The 16901-nt window shown below is 38.6% G+C and overlaps 1 protein-coding gene across 3 annotated transcripts in view; it reads right to left on the bottom strand.

Annotated features, from left to right (window-relative positions):
• LOC121645897 (chloride channel protein 2-like) overlaps positions 1 to 16901 on the bottom strand; it is a 158499-nt gene that overhangs the window by 52777 nt on the left and 88821 nt on the right. For all 3 annotated transcript variants that reach the window (XM_041994666.1, XM_041994667.1, XM_041994668.1), the window contains 5 exons: positions 14709 to 14787; positions 14063 to 14188; positions 13608 to 13692; positions 6895 to 6996; positions 4032 to 4116 (listed from right to left, as the gene is read on the bottom strand). In XM_041994666.1, the coding sequence (XP_041850600.1) occupies positions 4032 to 4116; positions 6895 to 6996; positions 13608 to 13692; positions 14063 to 14188; positions 14709 to 14787 (477 nt within the window). The remainder of the gene's footprint in view (positions 1 to 4031; positions 4117 to 6894; positions 6997 to 13607; positions 13693 to 14062; positions 14189 to 14708; positions 14788 to 16901) is intronic.

Below are 16901 nucleotides of genomic sequence, written 5' to 3'. Positions count from 1 at the left end.
ATCCTGAGAAGCACGGAGAGCCAATGCAGCGATTTTAAAACTGGTGTAATGTTTTACCGCCCTCTCATCAGAACGCGTGTTGCTGAGTTCTGGAGTAATTGCAGGTTAGAAATAGACTTTTAGGAAAGACCAGAGAGCAGGACATTACAGTAATCTAATCTAATAGAAGTAAAAACATGCATCAGCACCTCGGTGCTGGAAAGAGAGAGAAATAGGCGGACTCTGGATGTGTCTTCAGTTAAAAAATTGTTTTGTTGTTGTCTTTGAAGCCAAAGACAAATGATTAAAGGTCACCACAGAGCTTCAGTCTATACACCTAAAAAACACCAACCAGGCCAGAAATCCAGGTTGAATTGATGGACTCAGACCTTAACTTTGAAAAACACATTAAGGGAATTACAAAATCAGCCTACTATCACCCTAAGAACATATCAAGGGTGAAAGATGTGATGTCTCAGCAGGACCTGGAAAAACTAGTCCATGCTTTCATCTTTAGTCGGCTTGATTATTCTAACAGTGTTTTTACAGGTTCTACACTGGCTGCCTGTTCGTCAGAGAACAGACTTTAAAGTTCTGCTGCTGGTCTACAAAGCTCTGAATGGTTTAGGACAAAAATACATCAGTGACCTCTTGACCCAGTACAAACCTACCAGAACCCTCAGGTCATCTGGATCCAGTTTTTTTTATCAGTTCCCAGAGTTATAACCAGACATGGAGAAGCTGCATTCATCTTCTATGCTCCACATGTCTGCGACAAACTCAGCTCAGATCAGCTGAAACACTCAGTTAATCATGCTTTAATACTGTTTTTATCCAGTGTTCTTTCTCTTTTGTTATTAATGTTAAATTATGCTTTGTGTTTCCTGTAAAGCACTTTGAATCATCCTGTTGTTGGTTTGTGCTTTACAAAAAAACTTGCCTTGCCTACTTCAGTAGTTTGGGACAAAGGGAATAGCTGTGTGATAAATCAGCCTCCATGTACCCATATTTTTAACAGAGGAAAAGTGTAATCTTTGTAGGATTTTAAATTGTGTAAATTGTGGAAGGACAGTGGGGAACCATCGTCTTCCAGGAAGAAATGTGATCTATAACGAGTCTTGAATGATGGTGATCGGTGGTCATTTAAAATATTGGTGAAATCAAAATATAAATAAACTCTGGTAGAACTCAGTGCTGTGTTTAATAGGGAAAGTATACATTATTACATGAACAATGTGAAGGTAACTTAAGGAATTGGGACTAAACAGCTGTTTAGACATAAGAAAACCCTGAATAAGTGAGGTTAACCAGAAAAAAGGGCTTCAATTTGCTAGGGAGCATAAAGATTGAACTCTGGAACAATGGAAGAAGGTCATGTGGTCTGATGAGTCCAGAGTGCCCTGTTCCAGAGTGATGGGCACATCAGGGTAAGAAAAGAGTAGCAACATAAAAGAAGATTATGGTGAACGATGACACAGCAAATGTGTGCTGTAAACAAAGCTAAAAGTGGTCAAAATACTAGTGTGTGACGTGTCCAGACCGCATCCTCCTATTTGGACACTGTCTGGCCAACACAATGCTTGCCAGTACTGTAACAAAGCCATAAGTGCCAAAAGTAGCTTGGATTAGGCCAAAATATGCCTGCTATCTGGGGCAGGTTGCCAATATTGCAAATCCCTATTTGCTTCCAGATAGTGAAGGTCCCATCCAGAGTGGAGGGAGTAAAGAGTGGTAAGGTGATCTGACTCAGATATGAACTGCTATAACTCTGTAAACATTACAGCTGTTTCACTGCTCGGTTCTGCAGAATATCTGCACACATCCTGTTCTTTGGGTTCCCTCCTGCTGTTTGCTTCATCCATGCAGAAGAAGCTGCTGTGATTCTGACACGATTCAAAGTGTCTGCACAGGAAACTCTCAGACTGAAGAAGCAAGACATGAGATGGGACGCAGAAGGAGAAAAAAGCTGTTTCGGACTCAGACTGGCTGCAGATTCTGGTGCTGATGATGCTGCTCATTGCCAAAAACATGATGATGAGGAGTGTGTGGGTAACTGAAGAGAAGAGCTTTATGATGAGTGGGCAGAGCTTCAGAGGCCCAAATCAACCTTGACAGTGTGTGGAATACATGTGTGTATGAAGATGAGGAGGGACAGACTATTCCTTTACTAATTGTGATAATTAGAAGGATGATGGGAAAGAAATCACACACACACATGCTCATGAGTCATAACAGGAGAAAGAGGACAGCATCCAGTCTCCAGGGTGCACACAATCACACCCTGATGAGAATGATAATCAGGCTGTTAAGTTGACAGCATAATGGTCTGAATTGGCTGGGCTGCAGAGCAACCAAGACAGTACAAGATGGAGAAGCCTAACATCAGATTAACTATTCCTCCTCAGAAGCCGCATTTATAAAACTGTGGAATTGTGGAATATAAAAATGGGAAAAAAAGGAAATTCGGCACACAAAAACTTCCAGATTTATAAGAGTGCCCGCGCACGTCTCACACCTGTTTCCGTTTATAAATCAGAATCAACTCTAAAGTCAGAGCACATGGGGGAGCGACTTGTCAGTGTAGGAAAGGTAATGTACTATTGTGACAAACCAGTGATTCTGTCTAACACATCTGGCGTAACATGACTGAAGGTTGGCTGTGTTATGCCCGACCGGTCAGCCCGTTCCCTCTGGAAGGTGCCGGTTGCCAGAAAACCCAGTGTTGTCAGCACTTGCAAAGGGTTCTTCCTGGTGCGTCTCTGTAACGCCAGGCCCAAAGCATCACAGAGGTCCAACAACACAACAGGCGGCAGTCGGAACCGGCTCATGAGCCTTCGAAAATCCGCTCACTCCAGAGTCTCGCACCATATTGTCCAGCAGTGCCAGATAAGCCATTGTGCGTTTTTATGCATTGGGGTGCCATTTTGTACCCAACCATGAGTCATTTTTCTGAAATACCCTGATTGTATTTTAACTGACAAGTACTTTTGTACGACAACCATGTCATTTTAATAGTAATTATTATTAATTTAGGGCTTAATTTGTCTGACATGTTGGCAGCAGACTGTCCGCCTTATTTAGCATGAATGGATTTTTTAAAGTGTAAGTTTTGTTTCACAATAATAGAACATATTTTAGCAGTTAAGGTTCTTATTAATAACACACACCTCCGTTTCTCTTGCAAATCCTGACTTTTTTTCCCTTTTCTTCTTTTTTTTCATAAGTGTGTGAGCACATGCATTCTAAGAGTATCAATATCAAACATGCCTCTTTACTCATTCTTGCATCACATATAAAGTGATATATGATTTTGCACAAATGTCTCACATTTCACATCATTTCTTTGGCTTTATTCTGTTCCGTTGGTGTCGCAGTTGCCCGTTTCTCCAGATTTTGTGCGTTAGAGATGGGATTTATGGTTCTTTGAAGGGAGCCAAAACTTGAGGAGCAGTTCCTTTCAAAGAGCCATTCAAAAGACTGGCTCGTTCTTACAACATCTTACAAAATTTCACAATATATAAGAATGACAAACAATCAAAATATGTACCCATAAAAAATCTACTATACAAGATTAAAACAAGTATAGGAAAAATATAGATTAAAAAAGGAGCAGTCAGTGCAAATTCTTGTAAATGTTTTGGACAGAACTTACAGTATTTGTTTCTGAACAATACTCTCTGTCCATAGATGCTTCACACGAATGGAACGTGACATCAGACTTCTATGGAGTCACAAATGTGATGAAGGCAGTGTGGAAAATTTGTCTATTAAAAGAATGGCTCACAAATGAACCGCTCACAGCTGTGACTCGGTTCCCATCGTTCATTCAAAAGAGCCATTCAAAAGAATCGATTCGTTCATGAACGTCACATCTCTATTGTGCGGACGGCAGGGTGAGAGTTGCCGTGGAGGCAGGAACATTCTCCCACCAAGTTTTGATTTTATAAATCACTGAAGTTGACTATAATTGTTGTACGCTGGTTTTGTACATGCCAGCTTAGTGCAAAAAATATGAAATGTGAAAGCTGCATGGCAGTGTGTGGAGAACTCACCTTTCCAGCCATAAACTGTCCGAAGCCGGGAGGAAATGTCAGTGTTGAGATGAATAAAGTGACGAGTGCAGGATACAGCAGACGTCTGATGGAGAGGAAGAAGAGGAGAAGGTGGATCACATGTTAAATCAACTGGGGTTCTTCTAGCTACAGTAGTTAATGTTAACTTGATTAAAATGAGAAAACAGGCTGAATTCTACAGTAACATCCTGACAGAACGTACATGACGCTGAAAACGCTGAATATTCAGCCTAAAATTATACCTACACACGTTTCCGGGCTCCTGTTACAGTTCTGATCATAATATGAGCAGATATCTGTTCATCTAGAGGGAAATTTATTTTTATTCTAAATATTCAAAATTAATGTTTACAAGTTTCTGCCATAAAAAGTTGTTAAAGTATAACACATACATATCCACCCACAGCAGGTGATACTGCCTGTTCCCTCTGACTCTGTTCAGCCATGTTTATTTCTATTATTAGGATAATTGAGCCTGTTAGATTGACTAACCTCAGTAGTCTGCTTCTTATTCTCACACGGACTGTAGTGCACTTTTAAAAAAATCTGAATCTGGTTGGTTTTTATATTAAATGGAGTCTAGGATGTACTTTGAACAAAATAATTTCATGTTTTCAAGGTGAAGGTAATTAAATCCTGTACAATTTGCAAGAACTTTCATGTTGAAATTCTGTCATGTTGAGAGAGCATTATTCGGTCGAGCCAGACTGGTTAAGTGCGTTAAAGTTAAGAAAGCTAAACTATGAGAACAAAGTCATCAACAGTTTATTATCTTCAGTGATATTTGTTAACATTGTTGGTTGTTTTTAGATAGACTGTTTATGCAATGTTAGCTAACGCATGACGGAAACATTTTATACACTAACAAAAATAATAAGATATGAACATAATAAAAATCATGGAAAGTACTTCTGTGTGATTGAATTCCGTCCTTTTAGAATTTTTTTTTTTGCCTAACTTAAAGGTCCAGTGTACGCTAGTGGTAAAGATGGGCACAGCAATGGCTCTGAATTTCTTGTGAATGGCCGGTGGTTGTCAGTGGCCAGAATTCATCCAGACATAAACATGTTTTCATCTGTGAGATGATCCAGTGGCCCTTAAAGAAAACTTAACTTTGATAAAACCAAAGTAAAAGTAACTATTAATATATATCCTTACTAATTTTTATTTTAAAGGGATAAATCATCTCAATGCGCTGACTCTCAGTTTCATTGATTAATTCGGTTTCTTATTGTAAATATTTACATATCCATCCATCCATCCATCCATCCATCCATCCATCCATCCATCCATCCATCCATCCATCCGATTCTGATGACCCCCATTTATTCACTTTAAGACCTGGTTTCAAAGGTTTCAGGCTCCACAAATGCTGTTTCCATGTGAACAAAACATTCAAATCATAAAAAAGTTAGGTGGATACACCTCAGCTGTGGGCATGGCTTTAAATTTAACAAATTACACAAGCTCTGTACAGCCACAGACCCCCTGTGCTATTTGGGGACTCCCTGGTGGATCAAGGACCCCAGGCTGGGAACCACTGTTCTAGCAACGATCAAACATTGCTGGTACTGCAGTTTTAGAGTTCGGAGGGTTTTCACTTCACACACCGAGTTATTTGTCCATTCGGAGACACCGTAGTAAAAGTCTTGGCACAAATATGGCAGCTGCCAGGTATGTGGTCCAACAGCAAGAAGATATAAATGGCTCATCCTAGGGCTGGGCGATATGGCCTAAAAATAAAATCTCCGATTTTTTGTAACCAAATCCGATTTCCGATTTTAATCGATTTTTTTTTCTTTTCTTTTACAAAACATAAATAGACTTATTAAAAACATTTGTTTATATAGATGAATGCCAGCAAAAATAAAGCATATAATGTCATAGCTTTTCCACCATATAAACAACTTACATAGAAATATGAGACACAATGCATCCGTGATCTCTTTCCATCTGGATCCTTATCGTACAGGAGGTTGATGAAGGTTGTCTTAACTAGGGTTTGTGAGTTAAGTTCACTTTGCATCTCATACAGAGCAGCATTTCTCACTGCAGTTATACGCACAGCTAAATCCCAGGGATGAGTGAAGGGTCACTTCACTGAAAATCTGTCAGACAAACACCGTTCTGGTGTGGAGTGAGGGCTAAGTCTGCTGCTAACTAACTGTAAAAAAAATCCAGATTTTCATAAAAATAAATCTCCTGAAATAGAAAATTCGATTTATCGATTTTATCGATTAATCGCCCAGCCCTAGCTCATCCTAATAAAACTGTTATTTCTGTACAGTGATTAAATACCAACTGAAATACATTTTTAATGATCGATTACATTTTTCTATCTTTTAATTTTTGTTACACGCTGAACCTTTATATGAGTTAGATGAACTAATTTGTTTAATAACTATTGTTTTTATTGTAAAATTAGTTGGAGTAGGACCAAATGTAGAACATTAGTTTAAGAAATCCTAAACAAAACATTTAACTTCCACCAACTCAAATAAATTCAGTTGGATCAAACTGAATCATCATTAATTAATTAACAAAATGGTGTAATGTTAAAATAAAGCTACTTAAAACAGGTGGAAATTTGCTCCTTGGTTTTTATGTTCATTAAAAGACTTTTCTGTTTGTGAAACGAGCTCAGGGACTCTTTAACAGCGAAAATTTCCTATTCACTGAGTGGGGATCAATGTCTGATGTGATGTATTGATGGTTCATGTTACTCGTATGACTTGTTTTTCCGATGGATAAACTTAATTAGGGGAAACCAGGGTTCGTATGTGTGGAGAAGCTGCATGCAAACAATGTCACGTGGACGTCTTTTCATGGTGGCTGTACCTACTTTTTCATGAGAAATCTGTTGATGGCCTTCTGTTTCCTGATAAACTGGACGATCAGCCGGTTCAGGTAGACAAACAACGCTCCACCAAAACCGCTGGCGATTCTGCAGAGACAGAAACAGTCAATAATTTTCTACTCTCTATCGCTCTGCCTGATGTCCCCGAAACTGAATGATGGAAAGGAGTTTTGGAGAAAACAAAACAACATCTTCCTCTCCTGAACCGCCTGCATGTGGCCATGATTAAAGGCAGCTTACATGTGATGAGGCTCTCATGTAAATGTGATGCAGTGAAGTCATAAAATGTGTTCAACAAAGAACAGCGACTTGTTAGAGGAGAAGAAAGAAAGGAATGGAGGAGCAGGTTAATGTACATACAAAGAAAATAAAGATGTGAAAGGAAAGAAATGCTGGAACAGTGAAATAAGCTGGGGACTGATGGGGAAGTGTGGGGGAGTCAGAGAAAAAAGAAAGTCAGCTTTATATAAGTGTGCATTTAAAAGCTCAGTGGGAGTTCTCTTTATGGAGGAAAGGAGAGAGAGACCCAGAAAAGAGTTGCAGAGGAAAAGAATAGACTGAGACAGCTGTGCAGACAAGCTAATGCTTAGAAATTTATCCTGCTGCATTATTAATCCCATCAGATACCTCTGAATGAATAATGAACAGGACGAACAGGGAGGCTCTGCCCCCCTGGTGCAGCATGAAGGAAACGCTGCATGTCTACACTTTCATCTTCATTCATGTTGCTTTAAAGGAAATCATCCTTCTTCCTCTCCCTGTGGAGAGTTCAGACTCAGAATGAGCGTCAGATACTGCATCAGGGATCACAGGTGGGATCAGGTAACTCCAACCTACCTGAGGAAGTCCTCCATTAGACCAAATGAACTCTACAAGTGGAGTCTGACATCATGCTGCATTCACAGAACCACCAAATCCTCATAATTAGTAGTTATAAATTTCACTTTAGAATAAAGTTTTGCTCATAGTTTTTCTTTCTTATATCTTATATCTAATCAAGGAAATTCAACTTCTTGTTGGCATTTAAAATTTTTTTCCAGTCAGATGTTTTAATGACTGGAAACAATAGAGCAACATAAGCCATGTTTATATGCACACACCTTTTTTCAGTCAGGTTACATTTCCAACCAGACCTATAATGTTTACACCAACCCTGAAAAAATTATTCCGATAATTATGACATGTTTGAATGCATCACATGTTTGAAACTAATAAATCATTTTGACATGCGTAGGATTGGCCGTCTTTCCAGAAACAGCAGAAGAAGAAGAAACAGTGATTTCTAATGTAGACAAAGCCCACTGCATGTGTGTATTTATTGCTCAATTTATGAAAACTAACTAAATGTGATCTCATAATTATGCTGATGACACACAAATCTATATAACCATTTCACCAGGAGACTGCAGTCTGATCCAAACACTGATCAAATGCATCAATCAAATTAAAGATTGGATGCGCCAGAACCCCCTTTAGATAAATGACGATAAAACTTAATAGTTTTTGGAACCGAGCAAGAAAGATTAAAAGTCAGCAATTTTGAAACCAACAACAAATCCAGAAATCTGGAAGACCTGAATTTTACCATTGCTGCTGCTCCAGTCCTCACTGAGACCAAGAAAGTAGATCCTAGAATTCCAGTCCTCAGACCTTTACACCGGCTTCCTGTCTGTCAAATAACTAACTTCTAAATCCTGCTGTTAGTTCACAAAGACCTGAATGGTTTAGGACCAAATTTCATTCATGATATTCTGGTTCGGTATGAACTAGCCAGATCAGGTCACCAGGGTCAGGTCTACTTTCTGTTCCCAGAATCAGAACTAAACATGGAGAGACAGCGTTCAGTTTCTGGAACAAACTCCCAGAAACCTGCGGGTTTGAAAGTCTCTGACACTTTAAATAGAGATTAAAAAATTTTCCATTTTCCACTTTCATTAAAACTGTCATTTTTTTTACACAGTAACTTATTTCTTACATTTTATCCTATTTAAGCATTTTCTGTCTTTATTTAATTCATTTTATTTCTATTTCGAATCCTTGTTATTGCATCCTGCACCCTGCTGTAATGCTTTATGTAAAGCATTTTGAAATGTCTTGTACATGAAATATGTTGCCATCTCACTGATGTCAGTTCTTTTAAAATCTCTGACTATGTAAACTAAACTATGCTGATGTAACAGGCCTGCACAGTAAGGGCAATTTCTACCTGAACTACTAAAAATGTGTTTTAATGTAAGCCAATTGGAACAACATTGTGCATGTCTCAAATGTTGCAATGAAAAACAGATTCAAGTTTTGATCCTAATGTGTGCTATCGGATCAGAATCTTACATTTGGTATGCTTAAATGATGCATTTTTAGTTCGATCAGGCTTTTAATCTGAGTAAACAAGGTTACAGACTTCTCCCCAAACAGGGGACATGGGTGGAGGGAGCAGAGGACCCACCCTGCACACAGCAGAAAGCTGGAGTGATAATTAGCTCAACCCTTCACAGAGAAAAGAAATATTCCTCCTTTTCAATATTATTCTGAAACATTTGAGTAAATTGGAGTACTGCTGAAGATCAACAATTGAATTAGCTTTTATGTTTAGCTTTCGTCTAAAGCTATTCTGTTCACTTTAAATGAGATTTTAGTTTGCCCAAACATACTGTTAAAGCTGTGGAACCACATCTGTTTCAATAAAACTATATCATAAAAACGGTGGACCAGTTGAACCGTAACTATATTTAAAAAAGATTTCTGCTTTCAGTGGAAACTGAAATCTGTTTGCAGAGGACAGGGACGGAGCTGGGGGATGAACACTTATAGGAAAAAGAAAGAATTTCACTGACTTTATCTGTAAAGCTTTTTTTAGTTTGATGACCAGAGACACACAAAACAAAGCATAAAGGCAATGAAATGCACGTCCTGTGATTTCTGCACTTTAACGTGTCCTTGAGGAACAACATGACATTTTTCTGATGGCTGGTTTATGATGGTTTAGAGGCTGTTATGAAAATGGGGAACTAGGACGAAAGTCACAAAGTCGCATGTCGCTTCTCATTTGTGTCTTCTTACTGTCCTACATGTGTGTGCACGTGTGCCAATGTGCATGCACAGTAATGATGTGTTTCCCTCGGTGAACCTGTGTAGCCTGGAGGTGTAATAAAGCGAACAGCAAGTCCTCTGCAGCCCTGCACTGAGACACTGACCGACTTTCCCTGCTGACAGCCGGTGGGAGAGGAGGATGGAAAATGTGTGGATGCACACCACCTCCTCCTCACACATGCATTCACACATGCACAACAACAGAGTAAAACTGGGACTAGTTGTTAGGCATGCAAGTCACTGCAGAGGTCGGCGTTAACACAGAAGAAAAATAACAGCAGAAAGTCTTCCATACAGGTAGGAACTCCCATAAGAAAAAAAGATGTGTGTGTGTGTGTGTGTGTGGACAGAGGAGGAGAGGATCCTTCCCATTTAAAGGCAAAGGCAAATTTATTTGTATAGCACATTTCATGCACAAGACAATTCAAAGTGCTTTACATAAATCATTACAGCAGGGTACAGAAAGCATTACAAGTGCATAAAAAAAATACAAAAATAAAAAAATAAAAAAGAAATAAAGATTAAAAGAAATGCAATTAATGAAATAAAAGCAGAAGGAATATGCTAAAATAAAATAGATAAAATGCAAGAAATAAAGTTAAAGACAATATTAAAACATGATTCCAGCTTAAAAGAACCACATGTAGATTTGAACTTCTAAATAAAAACTATTGAAATGCAGCAGAGAACAGGTGGGTTTTTAACCGGGATTTAAATAAACTGAGTATTTCAGCTGATCTGAGGCTTTCTGGGAGTTTGTTCCAGACATGTGGAGCATAGAAGCTGAATGCAGCTTCTCCATGTCTGGTTCTGACTCTGGGAACTGATTAGAAACTGGAACCAGATGACCTGAGGGTTCTGGTAGGTTCATACTGGGTCAAGAGGTCACTGATGTATTTTGGTCCTAAACCATTCAGAGCTTTATAGACCAGCAGCAGAACTTTAAAGTCTATTCTCTGACAAACAGGCAGCCAGTATAAAGACCTCAGAGCTGGACTGGTCCACTTTTTTGGTCTTAGTGAGAACTCGAGCAGCAGAGTTCTGAATCAGCTGCAGGTGTCTAATTGATTTTTTAGGTAGACCTGTAAAAGTTCTGTTACAATAATCAAGCCGACTAAAGATGAAAGCATGGACTAGTTTTTCCTGGTCCTGCTGAGACATCAGATCTTTTACCCTTGATATATTCTTAAGGTGATAGTAGGCTGACTTTGTAATTCCCTTAATGTGTTTTTCAAAGTTAAGGTCTGAGTCCATCAATACACCCAGATTTCTGGCCTGGTTGGTGGTTTTTAGGTGTATAGACTGAAGCTCTGTGGTGACCTTTAATCGTTTCTCTTTTGCGCCAAAGACAATCACCTCAGTTTTGTTTTTGTTTAACTGAAGAAAGTTCAGACACATTCAGTCATTAATCTCTTCAATGCATTTACCAAGAGCCTGTACAGGGCCTTGGTCTCCTGGCTTGTAATATAAATCTGTGTGTCATCTGTATAGCTATGGCAACTAATTTTGTTTTTCTTTATAACCTGTGCCAGTGGGAGCATGTAGATGTTAAACAGAAAAGGCCCAGGATGAAACCCTGGGGAACTCCACATGTAATTTTTGTCTGCTCAGATGTAAAATTACCTATTGACACAAAGTACTTTCTATTCTCTAAATAAGATTTAAACCAGTGTTGCGCAGTGCCAGAGAGGCCCACACAGTTCTCCAGTCGTTTAAGTAATATATTGTGGTCGGCTGTATCACATACAGCACTGAGGTCCAGTAAGACTAAGAGTGACATTTTGCCATCATCTGTATTCAAACATATGTCATTAATGACTTTGGTCAGAGCATGTCAGTGCTGTGGTGCTGTCTAAAACCTGACTGGAAGACATCGTAGCAGTTGTTTTGTGTTAAAAAGTCATTTAGCTGATGAAAAACGGCTTTTTCAATTATCTTACTTAGAAAAGGAAGATTTGAGATCGGTCTGTAGTTGCTCATTTGTGTCTTGTCTAGATTGTCCCTTTTTAGCAGGGGTTTGATTATAGCTGTTTTTAGAAGTTCTGGGAAGACGCCAGAAATTAAGGACAAGTTCACAATCAGATTTGGATCCAGAGTCTTTGAGACCTTTTTGAAGAAACCTGTGGGCAGGATGTCCAAGCAGCAAGAGGAGAAGTTAAGCTGACATAAGATGTCGCCCAGATCTTTGCTGTTAATGGGATTAAACTGTGCCATGGTGCTTTAACTGGTTTTCAATGGACACAGTATGTCTGTTTGTACCTGCTGTTGATAAACCAACTACTTGTCTGATATTTTGGATTTTTTCCATGAAAAATTTGGCAAACTCATTGCAGGCCTTGGTGGAATAAAGTTAAGGTGCTATTGACACAGGAGGGTTTGTTAACCTGTCAACAATAGTGAATAAGACCCGAGCACATTTTTGCTAATAACGTCAGAGAAATAGGACTTTCTTGCATTCTTCAGTTGTAGATTATAAGAGTGAAGTTTCTCTTTATACATGTCATAATGAACCTGTAGATTTGTTTTTCTCCATCTGCGCTCGGCTTTCTGACACTTTCTTTTTCCATGCTTTACCAGTGTGGAATTTCTCCATGGAGACTTTTTCTTTCCAGAGACAACTTTCACCTTAATAGGAGCAATGACATCCATAATACTTAACATTTTAGCATTAAAACTAGTGACAAGCTCATTGGCTGAACCGCATGACAGGGCAGGTCTTGAAGAGAAAACCTGGTTAAACATCCCAGTCATGTTTTTAGTTATACACCGTTTTGTGATCATCTCTGTTGAGACATTTGTGTGAACAGAAACTGTACACTCAAAGAAAACACAGTACTGATCAGACAGGCCCACATCACACACAGTAACCTTGGAAACATCCAAACCCTTCCAAATCATCAAGTCTAGAGTGTGTCCTTTAATGTGTGTGGTTTCTGTTATATGCTGAGTCAGCCCAAAGTTCTCCAGACTGTTACCCAGATCTTTAGTTGCTTTGCCCTGAGGATTGTCTACATGGAGGTTAAAATCACCAACAATAATTACACAGTCAAAATCCAAACAGATTGTAGCAGCAGTTCACTAAACTCTTCATAAAATTCTGCGCAGTGCTCTAGTGGTCTATAGAAATTTAGATATATTATTTTATAATAAGCTTTCAACTGAAGCGCCACATATTCAAAAGAAGTAAAACTTCCAAGAGATAACTGCTTCCACTGAAATGATTCATTAAATAAAACTGCAACCCCCCCTCCTCTCCTGTTCAGTCTGACCTCACTGATAAAACTAAAGTTGGAAGGGGTTGACTCTATCAGAGCGGCTGCGTTGTTATCTTGGTTTAACCAAGTTTCTGTTAAAAACATAAAATCAAGGTTGTGCTCAGTTATAAAATCATTAATTAAAATTTGTTTCTAGTTTCTTTGAAGTAAAATGGCCAACTAAAGTCATCTTATTACGGCAGAGATGTCACACTTCCCATCATTCAGAAGTTGTTTCTAATAAAATCAAGTGTTAAAATCAGCAGTGAACAAAAGAAAAAGCTGTGAAAATCATTTTGGATCTACAGCATGCTGAATTTACAGGACTGATGGCAAGATTTACTAGAAACTTACCCAATCACAGCAAAGGCAGGAAGCTCCTGGAGGTCAAAGGGGAAGTCCAAGCGGAAACGGGTTTTAAAAAGAGCCGTGATGGTCTCTGTAGGATGTGAGGGAGGAAAGAGGATGAGGACATGGACTAATAAGTATAGCAATGACCCATACTTTAGAAGGTTAAAATTAAGTATTTTCTTTTTTTTTTTTGCATGATATTGATTAAACTCCATCAGGGTATGGAGGACATCTGTCCAGACATCTGTGATAAAAGCATCCCTGCATGCAGCCATTAAATGAGGCTGATTTCATACCTGCAGATTCTAACTAATGCGTGTTATTTGAGTCACAGTGGGTGGTGATGGAGTGCTGGGCTGCATCCATGGTGATGGACTGCATTAGTGTTCCTAATAAAGACTTGTGCATGTTACGTGTGCATGTAAATCTTTAAAGAGAGAACAGTGTGTTTGTCTCACCTTCATCTCTGTTCCAAACAGCCAGCACTCTGAAGATGAAGGCACTGAAAGTGGCTGCAAAGAAACCTCTCCAATAGTTCCTCACAGCAAAGAATGTGGAGGTTACTTCGATACTGAACAACACGCCTGGAACACACACACAGAGCCATGCACAAACACTGAAAATAACAATTAAAGTCTGATCAAACTGTCTGCACATGCAGAGCTCTTTATTACAGTTAACTTCTGGAAGGATGGCAGGAGTTTCCATGGGTCGGTGTCTTAGCTGGATGAAGTCAGAGATAGCTGGAAAGTAACTAAACAGAGAGAAGATTTGATGCAATCTGTTGAATAATTACCTGCTAGGTAAGTATTCTTTCTGAATTGGTTTATGTTAACACAGTGGTTACAAACTGAACTAATGTGGATCATAAAAAGGATTTGTTTAAATTGGATCATAACTGGACAACAGTAAACTGGACTGGACTAGATTGTATAAGTAAAGGCGCCTTAAACTGACTTTGCTGTTAAGTGACAGACAGCATGTGATTTTACATGATTCTCTAAACATTTCTGAAACATGTCAGAGAAAGAAAAGAAACTGATCAGATGTTTAGTTGTCTGAATTTTGTAAATCCTCGACAGAGGTTTGTTGCTGCAGACTCACCTCCTATTGGAGCAGCAAAACAGCAGCCCACTCCCACAGCACAGGCTGCTGCAAGCATCTCGATGTTCCTCGACTCGTTCTAAAACACACAAGCACACGCGGTTTAGTCGGTCTTCACAGCGCTTCCATAACAACCAACTAATGTAGGACCAGAGCACAGCAACATGGGCCCACCTCTAGAACATCCAGCTGCACCGTTTAAACTGATCATTTATTTATAAAAGAGAAAAACTAGAAGCAGACATAGGGAACTGTAACATGTTTCATATTACCGAGGGAATGACGACTACAAATGCATTCATAAATATGATGGTCTGCTTTAGCATCACACTGATTATCTATAAGAAGAAGAAGTCCAAAAAAACCAAGTGAAACAAAGAGAAACCTCCATCTTTAAAGAGGAGATGAAGAAAGCAAGACTGGGATACTGAGTCCCATCCTCCTGCATTGAACTTACCTTCATCCCCAGGGGACTGATGTCCTTCAGGCAGCATGGTGGGGGCAAAGAGAGGTCAGTTTGTATGTGTGTGCGGCTTACATACTGCATTCTTACACACAAACCTCTTCTAATATCCAAGAAAATTAAATCTACACTGGGACAAAATATGCTGAAGTTGAATATTTTCTTAGCAAAAAAATGATCCAAAGTAAAAATATGAAAATGCTGATGTTAATATGCAGCATGAGCAGATGCTGCGAGTTTGCTGCAGAGTGAATCGATTTACCAAGACTTGAGCATAGAGAGGACATGGAATGAGGAGGGTGCTGGGAATTATGTCATGGATTTACCTTAATCCCTATAAGGCTGGGCTCCTTCAGGAAGCATTGGAATAAGAAACAGATTTCAGAAAGTGATCAAACTGACGTGATCAAAATCAGATCTGACACCAGGTCAGACACACACACTTCAGCTCAATATGCTGTAAAATGCAGCACACACTCTGCAGAGTAACAGCAGCTCAGTGTAACGATGATGAGGAGGAGATGGATGAGAGGGAAACTGAGGGAAATGTGTTTGATTTAAGTTTTAAACTATTAATAACAGTTTGAAAGTCAGAGTAAACTAATGAGATAAACCAGAGGAAGAAACATCTGGAAGTTTCTGACAGTTCAGTAGGAGTTGGTCATGTGGGACAGAAAAATCATGTTTTCTGTTGAAAGTCACTGGATGGGAATCTGAAACAACATGTGGTCTTCATTGCCAGGTTTGAGCAAATACTCCACACAGAAGAGAATTTGTTGGGACATTCAGGCCCAGCATAAAGAAATCCACCAGAAAGCCTGTTTTGTTTTATTTCAACACAGCTGGAAGTTAAACAGATGACCAGAGGATCATTTGTCTACCTAAAGTTCCACTACTAAAATAGTGCAGGGCACTCCATCCTTTCTCCAGAACTTGCAGAGCTCAGTTCAGATTAGGAATCTTTTTATATATATTTTTTTTCTTTTGTTACATTTTTTTTTCAGTCTGGTGCCTCTCTGTATTTTTATGGCTGTGTTTTGTTCTTTCTTTTCTCTATAAAGTTTTAGCTATCCTCAGATTTTTACAGTGTAAATTTAAGTGAAGTACTAACAGTATGACACTTCAAAACATCAGAGCAGTTCATAATAATTGGTCGATACTGGTTTATTAATATTCACCATCAAAGTCAACTCATAAAACAACCAAAGCCCCCCAGACCCCTCACGTCTTCTAATTGGCGACTTTTACAAATTTCAAACATTTTTAGAAAAACTTACAGTGAGCCTTCTTTTACTTTTATGCACCGCATCTGTGGAAATGTCTGACAGAGAACCTGTCTCGGCTCTAGACATATCCTTGTACCCTAGCTTTTTAATTTGATGTGTTTATGAAATTAATTTAATAAAAGTCACTTACTCTCCTTGTGTTATATTATATTATTTTATGCTCATTTAAATGTGTATTATTTTTATCCATGTTTTAATTGTTTATGTACTTAATACTTATTTTAAACAATAATTCAGCTTTTTTATTCAGCTTTTATTGTTTTGTTGTCTTAAGTCTTATGTATACCTTTATACAAGCTGCTTATATAATAATAATAATAATAATAATAATAATAATAATATTAATTAATTGTTATTATTAATATTTGATACCTTTTAAATTAAATTTCCCCATGTTTCACTTTATTTATTGGGATCCTCCACGCCGGGGGCTATGCCTGCTTG

This window comes from Melanotaenia boesemani, chromosome 9, assembly GCF_017639745.1.
Source record: "Melanotaenia boesemani isolate fMelBoe1 chromosome 9, fMelBoe1.pri, whole genome shotgun sequence".
Taxonomy (NCBI): domain Eukaryota; kingdom Metazoa; phylum Chordata; class Actinopteri; order Atheriniformes; family Melanotaeniidae; genus Melanotaenia; species Melanotaenia boesemani.
Note: the sequence above shows the minus strand (reverse complement) of the source record. Positions and strands in the feature narration are given on the sequence as shown.